The sequence below is a fragment of the Syngnathus typhle genome, linkage group LG20 (genome assembly GCF_033458585.1).
Source record: "Syngnathus typhle isolate RoL2023-S1 ecotype Sweden linkage group LG20, RoL_Styp_1.0, whole genome shotgun sequence".
NCBI classification, from domain to species: Eukaryota; Metazoa; Chordata; class Actinopteri; order Syngnathiformes; family Syngnathidae; genus Syngnathus; species Syngnathus typhle.
In genome coordinates this window covers 4,062,917-4,081,098 of record NC_083757.1, presented here as the reverse complement: position 1 = coordinate 4,081,098, position 18,182 = coordinate 4,062,917, and the positions used below count along the sequence as shown (strand labels likewise).

The 18,182-nt window shown below is 43.5% G+C and overlaps 1 protein-coding gene across 1 annotated transcript; it reads right to left on the bottom strand.

Moving 5' to 3' along the window:
• Positions 1-560: 560 nt before the first annotated feature.
• On the bottom strand, positions 561-17,866 carry ctdp1 (CTD (carboxy-terminal domain, RNA polymerase II, polypeptide A) phosphatase, subunit 1). The gene is made up of 13 exons (XM_061267669.1): positions 17,389-17,866; positions 16,547-16,630; positions 15,881-15,974; positions 15,560-15,688; positions 15,339-15,489; positions 14,671-14,761; positions 14,424-14,590; positions 13,091-14,059; positions 12,379-12,520; positions 12,095-12,301; positions 11,258-11,411; positions 7,835-8,046; positions 561-1,481 (listed from the first exon to the last, which is right to left on the bottom strand). The coding sequence occupies exons 1-13, from the start codon at positions 17,682-17,684 to the stop codon at positions 1,334-1,336; spliced, it is 2,844 nt and encodes a 947-aa protein (XP_061123653.1). The 5' UTR covers positions 17,685-17,866; the 3' UTR covers positions 561-1,333.
• Between the last annotated feature and the right edge of the window lie 316 nt (positions 17,867-18,182).

The following is an 18,182-nucleotide window of genomic DNA, read 5'->3' as shown; positions in this document are numbered from 1 at the left end:
TACTTCTAGCTCGAGGAAATGAATACGCCTATCTCGGTCCGGCTGCGGAGAGAAACAATATCCTTTATGCTAAACTGCTAAATATCATTTGGCTAATCGGGTCGCGCCGGTAGCACCGACAGATGCCAGCGACAAATCACGTGTCCCCTAAGAGGACCACACTCGAACCCTCAACGCTAACATTTAAAATGTCTGTTTGAATGACCGTCGCGAGTGGCACTCCAAGTATAATCAAGCTTGTCCCCCATCGAGCCATTACGCCCCCTGACGCGATGATGGAGCCGCGGCGCCACCTCACCGACGTCAACATTTTAGTTCAGGCCGGGAAAACATGACTCACTGCTGATGAAAAGACATTAAAAAGAGGAAACAACATGTAGTCTCTCGCCTAAACTGATGAATAGCGGCTAGCTAATGACCCCAGCATGTCTCGAGCCGAGCGGCGGCGGCGGCCCAAATGGCTCACCGATGGTTTCCATGACAAAGGAGCCATTATGTGGCTGACTGGTGTCTTGCGGTGTTGCGCAATGCGAGTAAAAAAAAGAAAATCTATTGCATCCTTTTCATTTCAAACATATTTATTTAGTCAAAGTATTTTCTCTGTCAGTGCGGAGTAGGAAAATCTAACATCAATTCGAATGATGATTAAAGCACAAATACAAAAGATAAGGGGATAGCGGGAAATCAAATGATTGTTTTTTTTTTAATATTTTTTTGTTACACTGAATATTTTTTTGCAACCCTATCAATTATCGGAAGATGTCATTAATTACAATTTGGGCTTTGAACATGCCATGAACCCGCATAGGCAACAAACTGGTGGTTCGACAAATGCAAAAAGTTCAATCGGGCTGCCTTAACAAATATATTTAGCGGCCGGTATATAACGTCAACGGGGTTGGGTTCAAAGTGCACTAGAAGAGGTCAAAACTCACATATCGTCATCCTATGTACAAATGTGATGCAAGGGATGAATCAGTGTTGACACTAATAAAATAATTATGTTTAGCTGCACAACTTGGCAAACCTTCTGAATTCTTTGGCATGAGCGGCCGCGACATTTGGAAGGTTAATCGCCACTTGTTTTTCCCCCTTAAGAAATATAAAAATCGATATAGAAAAAAAAAAAAAAAACAACAACCTAAAAATTATCAAATTTGTTTCCTACATTTTATTTTGCTGAAAATAAAATGATGTCAAATTGTTTGATGCCCGCAAAAAGGCTCTGAGGAATAATAATGCTACAAAACAACAGCAACATGTCATTTCTGTACAGGACATTCGTTGGTTTAATTACAGCGTGTGTGTGCAAGTGTGTGTGTTGTGTCCCACTTCACATAAAGTCATTGAGCTCCGCCTCTAAAGCGGCAGCCATCTCGTCCGCCTCCGAAGAACTTCCCTCCTCTTCTTCGTCATCGTTTGATTCTTTGGAGGACTCGTCGTCGTCGTCCTTGTCATTATCGTGCTTTCGTTTGTGGCCTCTGCAAATGAGGAAAAAATATTTTAGCGAGCCTGACTCTTCTTTCATCGTGGCCAATATTCTAAGCAAAAAAATAAATAAATTGGGCACCTTCCATAATACAAATGCTAAATTGATGGGAACGCAAAAGGACAAAGAAGCGGAAGGAAATGTTCTTGTTAAACATAAAAGGGATGAAAGGGGGGAAACGCAAAACAACAACAAAAGACATTTATAAAAAAAAAAATATATATATATATATTTGCAAATCTGAGCACAGCGCAGCCCTTTGAGAGTTACTTAACAAGCGCTTGTTCTCATGCACTGCATTCACTTAACAGCCTCAAGACGAAACCATTCAAATGGATTCCGAGAAGCTGCTCTTTTCGAGGATTAACAGATGCAGGGTCAGCTAAACTAACCCCAAATGTTCTGCTTTGCGTCAACTTCCCGGTGGAGGTGCCAGGACTGAGCGTGCATGTCTAAGTGCCTCATTGTAAACATGCCATCCCTCTTTCCAAACCACTCGGGCTTCTCCATGACACATACAAACACCGCAGAAGGACTTTGCTAATAAGACGCGCACAGGATGTCGACAACACCGAGACCGCCTTGCCCCCCTCTCGTTAGACCGCAGCGCTGTCAGACAGCCTCCCACAACATCACGACTGCGGTTTGGTGTTCATTAAAGGTTAGGTGTCAGCCTATATCAGGCCCGGAGGCCGCCGGGCTTGCCGGACCCCTGGGGTGGGGGTTCGGGGGTTAATGTGAGGGTCTGCCCCCACTGAAATAAGGGATTCATGATTATTTGGCCAACGTGTGGGAAAAATCCCAGCACACGGCATTCAGTAATGGCTGCTATAAGGATAACACAGCCACGTGACAACGTCACGGGATTGCCACTAGTTGCGCTCATTTCAAGCAAACCTTTGACCCAAAACGGCTTAATCCACTTAAAAGCATAGCGAGTATTGAAGCCAAGTTGCTTTTTTCTCTCCAGAGTTACACAACCACTCACCCTGGATGCCCTTGCTGTTTCTTGACTCGCTCACAAATTTTACTCAGGCAAAGTCACATTCCAAATTTGCATTTGCACAGAGCGCCTATGTATTGAGCTATTTCTTCTCATCTCCAAATATGCATTGTGTAGGAATGGCCAGGCGAAGGGGGATGCGCAAGTAGGACTTTAATTAACAACTCAAATTAGAACGGTGAATTTATTATGCGCTGTGAACTGCCCGCATACGAGGCTATCGCTTTAGCCGGAAATTATTATTAAAACTCATATGTGCTTTTTGAAGACGATCCCTGACGGGAAATATTACAAATATGGAATTCCTGTTTGCGCCATTCGAGTGGGCGGAGAAGACTGAGCGCGTAGCCTCCGTGTCCCGTTAATTGCCCCGGCGTGAAAAGATGGCCGCTAACGAGGCACGCTACTCCTAACGAGGAGTCTCCAGTTCTTCTGACATACTGCGAGTCAAAATTGGGAGCAGTGGGCGCAGATGACGGTGGATGCTTCCTGATCAATAAGGCTTAAAGCTGCGATTTAAAGTCGATCGAGTGAGTCGCAGTTGGTTCGTAAAAAAATGATTATTTGACGATTTCCAAATGTACTTATTCAACTCCCAAAACTCAACAACTTTCAAAATAAGCGTTGCCCCTAAGAAAAGATATAAACAACTGCTGCGACTAAGCTGTCGTTCCCCCAGGAGTCTTATTGAGCTATAACCGAACAATGGGGGAAAAGAAATTGCTTAGGCAGGCAGTTTGCAGGCACAGAAAAAGAGCAAAGAGGAAAAAAAGGTCAGATTACTTTCAGTTTTGCTCTGGCTGCTCACTTATTCCGTCTTTCCTTCTCGCTCCAGACATTAAAAGACTGCCGCCTAAGCACTTTTTTTTGGTTCTTGCTGTCTGCCGCCTTGCTCGCACGGCTAGAGAAGGCAGGTTGGATTGTGCCAGTTCATACACGCGAGTAAGAATTGGTTTTCTTTTTTTTCTCTCAGGCTGTCAGAAGCACTTAGCAGTCAGTGAAGCGATGGGGGTGCACACTTTTGCATTATTCCCATAATCCGACTGACGGGCAACCTTTAAAAGACAAACAAAGCTCTGATTCTCCTTTCATGCGGCAAGGCTGTCCAAATAAAACCTTTGGGAAGGATGGCAGCAGGACATGTTTGCTTTTTGTTCACTTTATTGCCCGCTCAAGCTTAGACTTGACATATTTTATAATTACAGAGCGCAATTGAACAGAGAGCGAGCGCAATGTGCATTTTACGCCGTATATAAAAACAAGAAATCAATTCAGCTCTTTTGTTTCTCTTGTGACCTCATGGTTTAGACATTTTTATTTATTTATTTGCACTGAGCTTGACATTTGAAAAGAACAAACGAGTCCTGTCAGTTGGTAGATTGAAAGCAGCAGCTAACATGAATCCAACGCAATCATTTGAACAAATACAAAGGCAGGGCAGCGCCATTAAAGTAGTCTTTGGGGTATGGGGAAAATCTATAAAAACTATTTTTCACAACAGGACCGCCGGGCGAATTAAATTAAAAAACTCGAAAGGTGTCCAACGGTTTTGTATTGTCAAGTGAAATGACTCAAATGAAAGCAAACGTTTTTTAAATTAAATGTTGTCTAAATTGGGCAAAAAATAAAAGCAGGTTGGGAAAAAAAAAGGAAAATATGAGTCCAATTTATTTTTATCTTTCATGTGGGTCAAAGCAAACACTGATCAAAAAGGCTGCAAACGCCGAGGCGGCCGAGAGTATTTGCGAGCATATTTGAATAATTGAATTTTTCCGAGGCGCCGCAGCATTTTATCCGAAGCGGGGCGCTCGAATGGGTTTCTAATCTAATGACGGCGCTTATATTTCCATTAATCAGTAAAACTACATGTATGAAGATAGCGTGCAATGTTATGTGATTCTTCTGCACTAGATTTCTATCATTCCATTGCGTGGAACTTTTCAAAGCCCGGCCGGCCAACTATCCTTGGAACTGTGCCAGAGGCTGAAGAGGCAATCGATGCAAACAAAGGTGATTTATTCCTTTTGCGATTGAAACGGGAAGAATTCAGAGCAGGCGAGAGGGTCTTATTCCAGAAAAAAAAAAAAAAAAAAACAATAGTGACGTGCAATTTATAATTACGCTCGCGCTAGGGGTTTGCTTTTCAAACAGCGATAGGGTTATAGATTTACGGTCGAGGCAATCTAATCATATCCAAATCGCCTATTAAAATAAACGAGTAACCGAAGTCGTCCCGGATCATCAATCTCCTCAAAGAAGATGATTTTTTCAGAATTATTATTAATACTCAACAAATGCAATGAAACACCGGCTCGAGACAGACTTCATTTCAGAATGTGCCGATGACCCTTAGAGCAGGAAATGGAACTTAGAGTGATGGAGGGAAAAAAAACGACTGTACAATTAGGAGGAAGAACTGAATGTGATTTTGTAACACTCGCAGAGCGGCTTTAATAGCTGCCTGTCATCATTTGAAGTCGCTATTGTACAGCCATGGTACAGCCATGATGAATATTTATGTGGTTTGTACGACAGAAACAAGAACACTGGCTCGGCTTTGTTGTTTTGGATTCTTTTTCTGCAAAGGTATGCTTTGGATCTTTGAAGGCTAAAATGAGCAATGTAGCATTGAAAGACTTTAGGAGACAATTTGCAGGCTGGCTTCACATAAAGTTTGCGACTGAAAATCAGAAAAGTCATGGCACCGAAAATCGATTTTGTTCTGAGGCCTCAGCGGCAATGTTCTGACGAGAAATTGCTCGCAGAGTAGTTTCATCAGCGGCGCGGGACTAAATCTCCACCGAGAAGGTGGATTGGTACTATTAGGAAACCGTTTGGGAATACAATCGCTTTTTTTTTTTCCTCCTCGCTCGTAGAAAATATCAGGCACTTTACACACGCCAGTGGATTGGCCCTTTCTCGATACAAGGGTCAAGGGAGAAAAAGAAAACAGCTTTCGAAATCCAAAAGGCTTACAAGACCAGTGAACATGGAATTGACGGACAAATCCAATCAACACAAATGTGTTTCCTGGGCTGGTCGCTGTCGGTATTTGCACGGATCGACCCGCATCACATTTTTGCTTCAGCTGATGGCTTTGCGTCGTTGCATAATTCGCTTTTAATAATTCATCTAACGCTGCTGTACAGCTAATAATGCTGACTCTGGATTTTGTCTCGCTTATCCTGAGCCACCTGCAAGTTCTCTACAAAGGATCACTCGGCCTTCGCTGCAGTCCGACTGTCTGAAAAGACATCAGACGTGCACAAAAGCAATATTGGCAGAGGGGATACATAATGTATCCACATTCCTAGATGAAACACTTTTTGAAATTTCACACGACACCTGGTTGTCTGGACAACCTGAGCGCCGACCTTAACGGCCACCCACCTTCATCACCTTTGTGCCGCTGAGAGCTGAGAGCTCCCACGTTCACACCTTGCATCCCAAGTCAAAGACAGCCGTGGTGATTGGAGAAATTGGCGACGTTCTGAATATGTGCGTGGCCACGGAAACGGGAAATTAAAGCAGACGGCGCCTGACAACACTAGCGAGGGTCCAATTATGTTTGTGGATCCAACAAAAAATGTTTTTCCTGTCGCTGCAAAATTTGAATGTCATGCTGTTAGGAAACAGAAAGGAAAAAAATGATGGTGTTAAAAATTGTAAGATTATTGATTCGCCGCCTTCTGGACACATCTTGGTGCCAAGCAACTATGTTGAACTCAGGAGAAGAGCTTCAGTGGTCAAGAGCTTTGCTGCCACCTTGTGGTATCTACAGACAATGACATATCCTTTTGAGTGCCACTGTTTTAAATCGATGGCAAATTGAATTTAAAATGTTCAACTATAACTCTTCAGTATAGAGATTTTTAGACAGATTTAATGCCAAACAAAAAAAAAGCCAATTTAGAAGGAGGGGGGGGGGGGACGTGAAGTAGTTATTTGCCCTAGTGAGCCATAAAATGATGAGGTGGGCGAAATCCGGTCCCAGCGGCTTGCGTTTGGCATCTATGAAATAGTGCTTATTGATTTTACACTTCCTCATTTGTCTTTAATAAGCATTTTATTACTTTTTTTTCTCCATTGAGATGTTAAAATGATACATGAAAGCGAGTTAATAAAGGTTTTACGATGGGAACATTTTGACTTGAATAATTCAAATGCCATTATTTCCGATGGGGAAAGCCGAGTGTATCGGGAAACATGAGAAACATCTATTTCAGTTTTTTCAAGGACATTTTTACGGATTTCATATTGGCAGGTGGACGCTTAGCATTTAATTGCAAGCGACCGCGACGAAAGACTTTACCCTCGGAATCCATTAGCGATGATTCCCAAGTGTACTCGCGTGTTTTTATTTGCCTGTCAAGCGCAGTCAACTCGGGCCGCTTGAAAACGTCAGGCCAAATACTTGAGTTCGTTTTAAGAGACTTCAATGAGGCCGGCCTCAAACCGGATGAGTTGCCTCGTTGCCAAGTCCCTGGAGCCGCACTTTTTAAGAGTAGTACGCTTTAAAAAAGTAATGCAATCTGCTTCAAAGGTAAACAAACTGAAACTTCTGCCTGCCAGATGGATTTGATTATTTTACAACAGTGGCTCGCTTGATAGCTACACCAGGGGATTGCGGAAATGATGCTGAAAATAATCACCACCTACCTCAGGGGGTCATTTCAGTGACGAAAAATATAATTTCGCCAATTACGTTTAACAATTTTCGACACGAGGTGAGAATTGTGCGCAATTACTGCCCGTTGTTCCAAAGCGCAGAGAAGGACAGCAAAATTACCGTGGTGGGCAGACAGCGTGGCAACAACACATGCATCACTCCGGTATCTTAGCAACAGATGGCTGTATTGCTGCGCAGAACCTGAACAGAAAGAACCACTCCACACCTTGTTGAAGACTACGACCTGAATTAAGGGCTGGCAATAAGGAAGAATTAAGTTGTTCATTAAAATGTTGTTAAAAATGTCTCGACCCCTTTTTTTGTATTTTCCATTAGGTTCAACTGAATTGGAAATTGCCTGGTGTCATATCTGAGAACACCTATGGAAATCATCAAGGAAATAATCGGATCGAAAATAAATCAGATAAAAAAAAAAAATGAAGATGAAACGTCCTTTGGGAATAAAAGCACTTTCGTTTGCTCGGAAATGTCTGCTGTCTGTTTGGACACGTCGCCATGGCAACGGACCACTCAGTCTGGTTCCAGCCCAGGCTTACTGATTAAGTGGTGTGTGTGTTTTTTCTTTTCTTTTTTTTTATAAATAGTCATCACGGCAAACAGTAAGCCATGACTTTTGGTCTTAGGCACTAAAGGATGCATTCATTTGACTGACCTGGACACGGTGGCCAGCACACTGGCATCAGGGCATGTGGTCAGGACCACGTCCTCCACTCTAGACGCTTGAGGACCCAGGTCCCCTCCTGTCAGCGGTCCAGCTCCTTGCCGGTGTTGCCGCTGGTCGTCCTCCGTCTCCTCATTAGCGGCTTTCTCTTTCCCTCGCCCTTCGCTCTCGTTGTCGCTCTCCTCGCCCAAGATGTCATCCACCTATTGAACAAGACAAGGAGGGTGGCAATGAGCTGACATGATGGAGTCGGTAATGAAACTGAAAATTTATCATTGATGGTTGTTTTGTTTGGAGCAGACACATCTATTATATTTGGCGGTTTTAACTTGCTTTCCATTAGTGCTTATTTAAAACATTTAAGTGCTGCAAGGTCAATCAAATAGCTGCAGCTGGCACACGATCAATTCCCACTCAGTGTTCTAATCACAATCGACCTGTGAGTGACTGGTGAGCGGTTCCGTGACCCGGAACATCATATCGGAATGAAATATGTGGCCGAGCCATCACGAAACCCATTTAGTACATTTAGCTTGAAAAAGTACTATTATGGAAGGAGCGAAAGTGGGAAGTCAGTAAATCTTCTGCCGCATAAACGACTTTTAATGAAAAAGCAAAGTGTTTCCTCATTCGTATAAATGTCCTTCCAGGCCTTTATGAGATTTTAATGCGATCCGGCGAAACAAGACAAGAAGGCACATTTCCATTTAATTTTAATGTTCTTTGTGAAAGATGTAAAACGCTGACAAAAGTGGCTGGTTTGCTTGCTTTGGATTTCGAGAAGAAAAATGTGACAAGTAAAAAGCGAGGAGGACAGCGGCGTTCAACTCTCGACATCTCGCCCCATCGCGCTGAGCTGTGATTTACACCAGCTCAGCTCGCCAACTGTGTGGCACGGCAACCATATTTGAGCAGTAGATGCGGTCATCTACTCCCGGATTGCCACGATTCTTAAAAGTGCCGCGGCTCATTTGACCTTTACTGAAAATGGAAGCATTACCAATTGGGAAATACAGCGCGGCACAATTCCCGCAACATCCATTTCCCGGCTGTAATCAAAGGCCACCCAAAGTGCACAGGAGGCTTTTTAAGCCCCTCCACCCCCACAAAGATAGCTTAGAGGCTGGTGGTCGCTGACTCTAAATGTATTGCAGTCAAAGTGTGATTACAAGCCAGTCGATTTATTTTGTTGGTGTAGTTGCGAGGTGAAAATGCACTGAAGAATATCGAAAAAGGAATTGTCCAGGATTAATCTAATAGGGAGGTTTTCAGCGGTTACTTTTCTGGGTGCCAGTTTGTGTTATTGTCTTGTTGGGAATTGAGACATATTATGGAAATTTGACTTTTTATTATTGTTGAATGTTCACAAGGACGCCAGATTTAAGAACATTCAAAAAAAGAGGAACTGGTGGCGTTGCCATGATGAATGAACGCAATTGGCTAGTTACCCCGTAAACTGTGCCTGGACTTCCTGTAATTGGACGCTAGGGGGCAGTAAGATGTACGATTGACACCTGATTTTCTGCATCAAATCATTGCCATGAAAAAAGTACGAAACAGTATGGATGTGTGAAATTGATATCGGCAAAGGCTGGGATTAGCGTGAAAATGACGATAATTCAAATAGCAAATTTTAAAAATGAAATCTGGAGTCCATTCCAGCGATTCCTTTCCTGTGCGTCACATCTGCGTCAAAGAGACGTCGCCAATGGCGACATTTGCTTGCCAGACTCCCCGATTTGTAGATAGACACACTTAATTAAAGACAATCTCTTTTCCCTTGTGCGCTCAAATTGGAAAACATTTACGAATGTCACAGACTGCCCTTTAAGCTCAGTTGACATTTGAAATGCAAAGATTCTGCAAAAGGACCCTTTCATCCGGGTCGCTCCTGAAAAATGTTCCGACTGAGTGTTCAACAATGATTAACTTCGCCCCAAGAAAAAAAAAAGCAAGCAACTCACCTACGAACCGAGTGAGGGCAAGCGCGATAGAAAATGGATGCTTGGATGGGTTATTAATAATATGAACCTTTAACAAAAACATCAAGATGACTTTATGGTCGTGTAAAAAGTCACATTTACATGTGTTTGCGTTGTAGCCATTCAGTATCAATGCATCGTGCCTCATTAAGCAACTCCATCTCCGACTAGCGCTACTTTGAAATTAGGCTGGCATTTAATTACGGCGCAAATTAATTATGTCCATCACACCGTGGCAATGTACACAATGGTACTAATTAATAATGGCTGTGGTGCAAAAAATTAAAAGAGAAATGGAGAGCGGACAGGTCTTTGGACCTCGACGATAAATAAAAATGAAAGTGCACGTATTTCCAGCTGCGGCGGCAACGATCTTGAGCTGGCAATTTCCATGTACACGGCGTGACAATTATTGGACAGATTATCCAGCAGATATCTCAGTGGAAGGACATCATGGAACAACATTAGTGACATCATTTTCACAGCCGGGCCCAGACTTGCCATGGCAACATCCTCGAAGGCTATTATAGTTTACATACTTTCATTACAGACTAAAAAAAAAAAGAACGAAAAGAAAAACAGACACAAACACAATTTGAGTCTCCACGGCATTCATGTTAATATCAGATGTAATAAGGAGATGATTTAAAGATTAATAATGAGTAGAACAATTTAGCCAGCTTTCTGTTGTCATATAAATAATCACAAGCATGGGCGTAATTTGGGCATTTCAATTATTGCCTGCAGTAAAGTCAATAATTACAAGGACCTAAAGAGGGTGAAGTAATGTTATTTCACTGTATAAAATCTGCAAAACGTGTTAGATTTGTGGATAAATAAAAGATTAAAAAATACATTTTGTTTTCATTTGCTTAATGATAAAAAATTTACAGGACTCTTGCCAATGTTGATTTCATCTACTAACCTGTAAGAAAAAAAAAAAAAAAAAGGGGAAAAAATAAATAAAATGGAAGACCTGGCACAGCAGTTTCCAAACTGAATTACAGAGTAACTTTAAATGAGTTATTAACTCCGCTGGCTGTTTGCTATTCAGTCAAAGCGTAACCAATTACAATGACATCCAAATCCTTGGGGCATATTTAATTGAACTAACTCTCATTCGCTGCACAGAGAGTGCAACCTCTGTCTAAGCTCAAGGATCCACTAAGTTAATGTCAAATGTCTCCTGTAAACACCCAAATATTTAAAAACAATTTTCCGTCATTAATGTGACCAGGTGAATTTTAAATGACTATAAATAATTTAGTATGAGGCTGTGTTCAGAATTAACCAATCACATTTGAACATAGAGTCAGCATGCACCTGCCACCATTTAAAATACCTCGGAATAACCCCAAATTAATTTTAGATGCTCTTGGGGGCTTTTTGCAACTTTTTTTTTTCCATAAAAAGCTTACTAATGTGGTTTTACCTCTTTATCCATGCTTTCCAGATCTTCCTTGCAAAGTGTGTACAACGGCATCGTTTCCGACATGCTCCGCTGACGCTCCCGACGCGTCGGCCCGAGCGATTCGTCATCCTGGCTGGGTCCCGCTTCCATGTTTTGTTGACTGTTCAATGTGCCCCTGAATAGAAAGAAAAAAGAAAAAAAGTGAGCTAGCAAACTAAATACAAGATGAAGGTCTTTCTTTTTTAGTTACGTTTGTTTCCAACAACTGAGAGTGCTGGTGAAGGCCAAGCTTATGTAATATGTAAATCTGTAGGAAGTTTTGACTTAATTAAATCTTTGATGATTAAAATCAAAGCTAATGCAAATCTGATGAGCCCGTAAATCCTTCGATTACTTAATCCCATTCCTACTCCTCGCGATTATAATTTAACGTCAGGGACGGCAGCCTCGTCCAATGCTGATGTAGTCTAACTGGGAAAACAACAATGATCACTTTTTACTGTCCTACTTAGTAGCTAAGGAAACTATGCCTCCATTGAGAGTCATTTGGGAAGTACAGCATCCAAAGTAATCTACTGAAGAAAGAGAATAGGATAGAAGTGAATGGGACCCCGGTGGACAAACCCGCATGCAGTATTTAAGAAGTGTGATGAATGAGTCTGTTGTCAATAGAACAAAGACAAAGACCGCCATTTCGAACGACACCCGAGAGTCGCGACTTCCTATTCCTTATGTGAGCGGATAAAGTTTACGAACTGGCGGGCCATTGACTCCTCATATCCATTATTACTCATCCGAAGAAAGCTTTATGATGTTATTGCACAAGTGTGTTATCATGAAATTGTCTTGACGCAACACCTGAGACGCGACTGCTCTGGTTGATCAGACGCCGGCAGGTAAGGCGCCGCTTGAGGGGCCTTGCGAATCAGCTTCCCGGTGACGGGGTCGTAGGTTCGAACCTCGGGGGCTGCCGGCTGGGGGGGATGCTGGATCGGGGGCGGGTTTGGGAGAAGGGGCTTGAGCCTGGAGGCCTGCTTATCAAGGAAAGCCGTCGGGTTGTTGCTCCTTCAACCGGACGGAAAACAGAAATCAGAACGGGCGGCCATGACGATTTGGACCCTGTTACTATCCAAATACTATACCATGGCTGTTTGGTGTAGTCCTCCTTGAGCGGGAAAAGCTGCTCCTCCACCCTCTCCCAGCGCTCCAGACAACACCACAGCCAGTCGGGGTTGACCACGTGGAGGTGCTTGCACCCCAGCGCCTGACGGACCTTCTCTGTGCCTGAAGGAGCAGAAAGGGGTGACAAAAGGTCAGATGACTTCAACCTTGCAATCAACGTAAACACACAAACTCTCCGTCTAATTCAGATCAATGGTCAGACTTGGGGAGAGAACAAGAGGAAATAATTGCCGGGTCGATACTTGATTGGTCTCGCCGAGTCACTGTCCTTTCACTTTTTCGGCCAACTCGAGAGCGTCTTCAAATCCACAAAGAGCAACGTTTCTGCTCGAATAATTCGAATTGATGTTTTAAACACGAGGCGCGGGAATAGATTTTCAGCATCGAAGCTTGTTAACCCGGGGTGACTCCCTTGGGGATAACGTCGTGCACTGGGATTTGGTTGCGATGCACTTTGCTTGGTAGAAGCCTTGCGTTAGCTCGCGTTTAATAATTGCCACCAAAGAACTTACGTCACCGTGGGTGAGTGCAAATGATTTAGTATTCAATCAAGTATGCAGGGAGGATTTGACTTTTTGTAGAACGGAACAGGGAGTTCTGTGTAAAACTTGGAGCGTGGCTGAAGGCTAAGCTAATCCCAACTGACTTTCACATTCAACTGATTTTACGTACCCGATTTTGCCGCAATGAGGTGTGTGGTCCCATTGGGTTCTTGAGAGTTGAGAACCAAGTTCTTGCCGATCTTGGCGCCCAGTGCCTTGGCGTGGTAGTACTCACGAGTCCTCTCAATTGGGTAGTTGGTCGGGTACAACCCGCTGAACACAATGGTGGTGCCGTCTAAGGTCTTGCTCTTCAGCTCGGGTACGATCTTGCGAATGTCCGGCGTTTCGGGCCCCTCCGTCTTCAGGAAAGCCTCGTAGCGGGCGTAGTACTCGCCGTGGATCCGTACCAGCACCTCCTCCAGGTAAATGAGTTGATCGTCCCGGTCGTTGTCCACTTCCTCTTCCTCCTCGTCCTCCATGCTCTGGTCCTCCCCCATGGTCACTCCGGATTGCTCGCTATTCTGCGACTCGGTTTCGGGTTCCCTCCTGTCCGAGCAGCCGTTCCCCAGCTCGGGGAGGAGAACAGCCGAAGGTTCTGTCGATTCGGAACTTTGGATTTTACTGTTCCCATCTTTTGTCTCATCGCCGTTATCTTGCGAGGCTGCTTCGTGCTGGGATGTCTTTGCCTCGCTATCAGCGTCCGCCGAGGGCGGCTTTTCTCGAACGGACTCATTGTCGCTGTCACTGGAAAGGTCAAATTCCAGATTATTGGACTCGTTGTTTGGCGTTAAAGAGTTCGCACCGTCCTGTGCTTCACCTGTCCTGCTAATTCGCTCCTCTTTACTATTTTCCTGGCTTTCAGCCCCGTGTGTTTTTGTTGCTGCGGGCACCTCATCAGCCTCTAAACGTTTATCCGTCAACGCCTCATCTGGCACAGACGTGGCGGCATGTGTCCGTTCAATTGTCGCGGCGCTCGGAGAACAGCGGGGTGCCGCCGACCCCTCCTTTACCGACTTTTTCCTGAGGCCGTTGTTTTGCTCATCCGCCGCGGGAGTCTCGTCCGCTTCTGTGTTTTCAGCAGGACGACCTGGTGGGTTTCCTGCAGGCGAACATGGGAGAATTGGAACAACTGAATGAAAGCGGCAACATGTATTAGTGCTCGACTGAAGAAAAAAAATGTGTTGCCCTAGGCAAGAGTAATTCATACTAATTAAAATATAGTTGTGATGCTCAAAGAGAATCGAAAGTCAAAAAGAGGAGGCGGCGCTCTGTGTCCTCATTTAAACTGGATTGCATCCAAATAAAATAAACTAACGAGAGCTTTCCGGGACAACTGGCTTGTTAGCTCTTCGGGACTGTGCAGGGAACTGGAAACATATCCTTGAACACTGCACTGAAATGAATGTGCACTTCACTCATTGTGCGTCACAAGGACACACTTTCATGAGAGAAAAATCATGTACCTTTCTTGGCCATCAGAGCTTCTTGCGAGCCTGGCGGCGCGCTAATGTCCCCGATGCCCTCGAAGTAAACGTACTTCTTCACAGTGATGAGGTTGGGCGCAAACTTCCACACGTCTTCACGGTCGTCGATGATGCACACCATCGAGTCCCCACAGGGGAAAAGATACCTGATAGGATGATGAAGGACAAGCTTGTTGACATGACAACGTCCTCCACATTTGAAGACGCCATGCATTTCCTTTCCTACCTAAGATTCCCCGTCTTGGAGAAAGGGTCGATACATTCATCTCTGGAAAGGATGCGATGGGAGAACAGCTTTGTTTCTGGGTCCAGAAAGCCTAAAAGAAAAAAAGCATTGTATGCTTTTTTGAATTAAGTATTCGATTAAAAAAAATTCATAACCCCTCTTGCTTTCTTGATAGGAAATATACGGCCGCTGGGGACCCTGCCTGGACTCTCAACTCATCAGAGGTAGTACATTTCAATTCCAAATGCATTAAACATTCATCACATGGCTGCAAAACAGTGCCTTGATGTGGTTTCATACCGCACGGTGTGATGGAAGATTGCCACCTGAATAAAGGATGGTTTATATCACACCAGCTCAATTTAATCCAGCACTGAATCAAAATTCTGCTGAGCGGCCAGATTGGATTCTTTTTTCATAAGATGGTTTTCATGTATGAGTGTTTTATTTCACATTGCTGGAGGAAGAAATGAAAAATACACATCTTGATGTACTTTATGCTTCCTGGTCGTACTCATATTGAAAGGTTAAGCCTATAAATCACATCTTGAACACAATATATGGGAAGATAGCTCCCCCTTGTGGACACAAAACAGAACTACAAATAGTACAATACAGGTTTTCCAGCACGATCCAAACGGCTAATCTGTGAGAGAAGTGTGAGTTACCCGCAATGGTGTGCGCATAAAGGCGGCTCCCAAACGTGAAGACGTGCAATTCATACAATTTGGCAATTTTCTCCAAGAATTCCTTGCAATGCGGCCGCAGTCGCGTGTGGAGCATGGGCTCTCCTCGCCCCAGCTGGAAGTGGAAAATGCCCTGGAGGAGAAGACAATGAAAAATGCTCACTCTTAAATAATCTTGACAAGTGATATGTTCTGAAACGGACCTTGTTGGACATTTGCTGGCAGTGTTGATCGGTGGTGTGAATGAGCGTCTGGTCCAGATCCACCATCAGGACCAGCTTTTTGTTGCGGTGCAGCCGCTGCTGGTCCTCTCGGCCTAACTGCTCTGCTTGCTGTTTTGAAAGAAAATGTTTTCAGAGGGTGAAATTATTATTAGTAGTTATAAATCTTTTGAGGCTCGATTAAATTACACTTGCTGGTGGTTACATTTACGCATACAAAAGAGGCTTTTCATGAGTCAAATATTAGAAAACATTGGTGCACTCCAAGGCAGTAGAAAACAGCATCTCCGTCACACAGCTCACCTCTGAGCTGACCATCAACTCGGGTACGCTGTGCACCATGGAGATGGTTGCCGTGGAGATGGGAGTTTGCTGGTTTCCATTTATACTCTGCAGTCTGAGAGGGAGCGAGAGCGAGTTATGCTGCGCGCTTGAGATCAGAAGAATAGCAGCTTATAAAAAGATATTGCTTCATAAGAAATTGCATTGATTTCTAGAAAATTTGTTGTTTCAATGAAACTGGCAAAAGGTAGCACAAATGATTTGTCACATTAGCCACCTCCAACTGTAACAGCGTTGCTTTTGGCGCCGCCTAAGGGCGATGTCGAAATATAGAGGAACCACATTCTTAATTTTTTTTACTAGATAAAAAGAAAATCACTATTCAACTAGTATACAACAAATTTGGGATAATGATGGCTGACATGCAAGGGAATGCCTGGCACCACAGGGGGGCAAGTTGCAGTCAGTGCCTTGCTCAATGACTCTTCAATATGGTGAACAGAGCTGAGGATTGAACCCACATCCTTCAGGGTGACAGACAAGTGCTCTACCACCGAGCCACAGAGCCCTCGGCCTTTAGCAAGAGCATGTCTGGTCCATTATTGTGGCTCTATGATATCATGCGGTAGTTTAACAATTATCTCAATGACCACTGATAACAAGCAACATGTTTTTGCATGTCCTTACTGAGTCAGGTCCTTGCCACATTCAGCACACATGCCTTTCATCACAATCGGGTGGCTGCATCCTGCTATTCTGACAATGACGCCCCTGGTTGAATGAACAAGACAGCAGACAGTTAATTTTCACTTTTTTAATCATTACTCAATTAAATCAATATATGGGAAGTCACATTAAAGAAACTAGTTGTTTTTTCCCACTCCTGTGAGAGTAAAAAAAGAAAATGAAATTGTAATAGTTGTAATGACAGATATTGAGAGATGGGTGACAGCAAACAAAAATAAAACATCACTCTCCAGGTCTAATAAAATCTAAATCACACAATTTATTCAAATATTTATTTTATCAATGCATCAAAGCCTCGACAAGCGCTCAAACCTTTCACACACGCGGTATTGAAACACACTAAACAAGTCAAACGCCACTCAACATTGCTTAACTTCCGCTATCAAAATAAGAGCGAATCGCGTTTCTTTTTTCTTTTTAAACTCAAACGTTTCTATTTACATGTCAACACTGTTCACTGCTTGGACAACTATTCAGAGTACTAATATTTTCTCAAAAATATTATTAACACGAGTACTTCAAGACTGTAGTGTCGTCAAAGACCTTCGCGAAACCAAATCAACTTTACTTTGGTAGTCCACCTTCAAATATAAACACTGACATTTGATTAGCTTGATCGTGTGTTTAGATTCGGCTACCAAAACAAGCTAGCCTCCACGTTAGCGTCCATGCTGCAGCGGAGTTAGGTCATTAACCAGCAAGCATAACACAGATACTCGGTTAATAAATAGGTTATTACGGTTGCAAATAAAAGCAAGAAATACTTCCAACAAGTAACTCACCCAGGAGGTATAACCTGTCCAAGTTGACAGCAGAGCTCCTTGACGACCCCCGCGCGGTCCGACTTCACCTTCCTCTCGGGCAGCCTGGGTGTCTCTGCCCCCTTCTCCGCGGGTATGGGGACGCAGAGCGCTAACACCGAGTCCACGTTAACATGAGACCCCGGCTTGACTTTCCACTCCAACAGGCGGCAGGGGAGTGTCCCTATCGTGCAACAGATATCCGACACTTGCACCGCGGGGCCCAGCGTTGATGCACCAACCCCGCCGCCGCCAGAATCAGCGGTCGGATCCTCCATCTGCGAAAAAATGAAAAATCCCTTGGAACGTTCTGTTTAAAGAGTATCCACTACAACGCAGGGATCATTAAAAAGCACCCATACACTAACTTCCATGTGAATTAAATCAGCAGCGGTGGGTTTTAAACCCGCTAGCTTCGACAGTCAGCTTCGTTCACTCTTCCCGCCCGTAAACAGGAAGTGGCAACACTGCAGACACGCAGGTCCCGATGACGCTTTCCGGTATAGATGACAAAAATAATAAAAAATGAAAATATATACTTGTATAAATAAATATTTTCTTGTGTGCCCTCTTTTCTACATTTATAATAAATGTAACATTTTATTGTATATTTTAAAGCTCTTGAATTGAAATATTGCTCGACATGTATAATTTGCTTAAACCTGCAGCTGTATTATTGTCGTACATAATTGTTGCAGGTACTATAACATTAAAATTACTTTATTATAATAAATATAACCTATAACAGTACGGTAGACAATAATTAATTATTGCCT

Excerpts from the sequence above, each read along its gene's own strand:
- ctdp1 (XM_061267669.1), bottom strand. The coding sequence starts at position 17,684 with ATGGAGGATCCGACCGCTGATTCTGGCGGCGGCGGGGTTGGTGCATCA. Across the intron at positions 15,490-15,559 it reads GCCAGCAAATGTCCAACAAG|GGCATTTTCCACTTCCAGCT; the intron begins GTCCGTTTCAGA and ends CTTCTCCTCCAG. Across the intron at positions 12,302-12,378 it reads GACTACACCAAACAGCCATG|GAGCAACAACCCGACGGCTT; the intron begins GTATAGTATTTG and ends GTCCGGTTGAAG.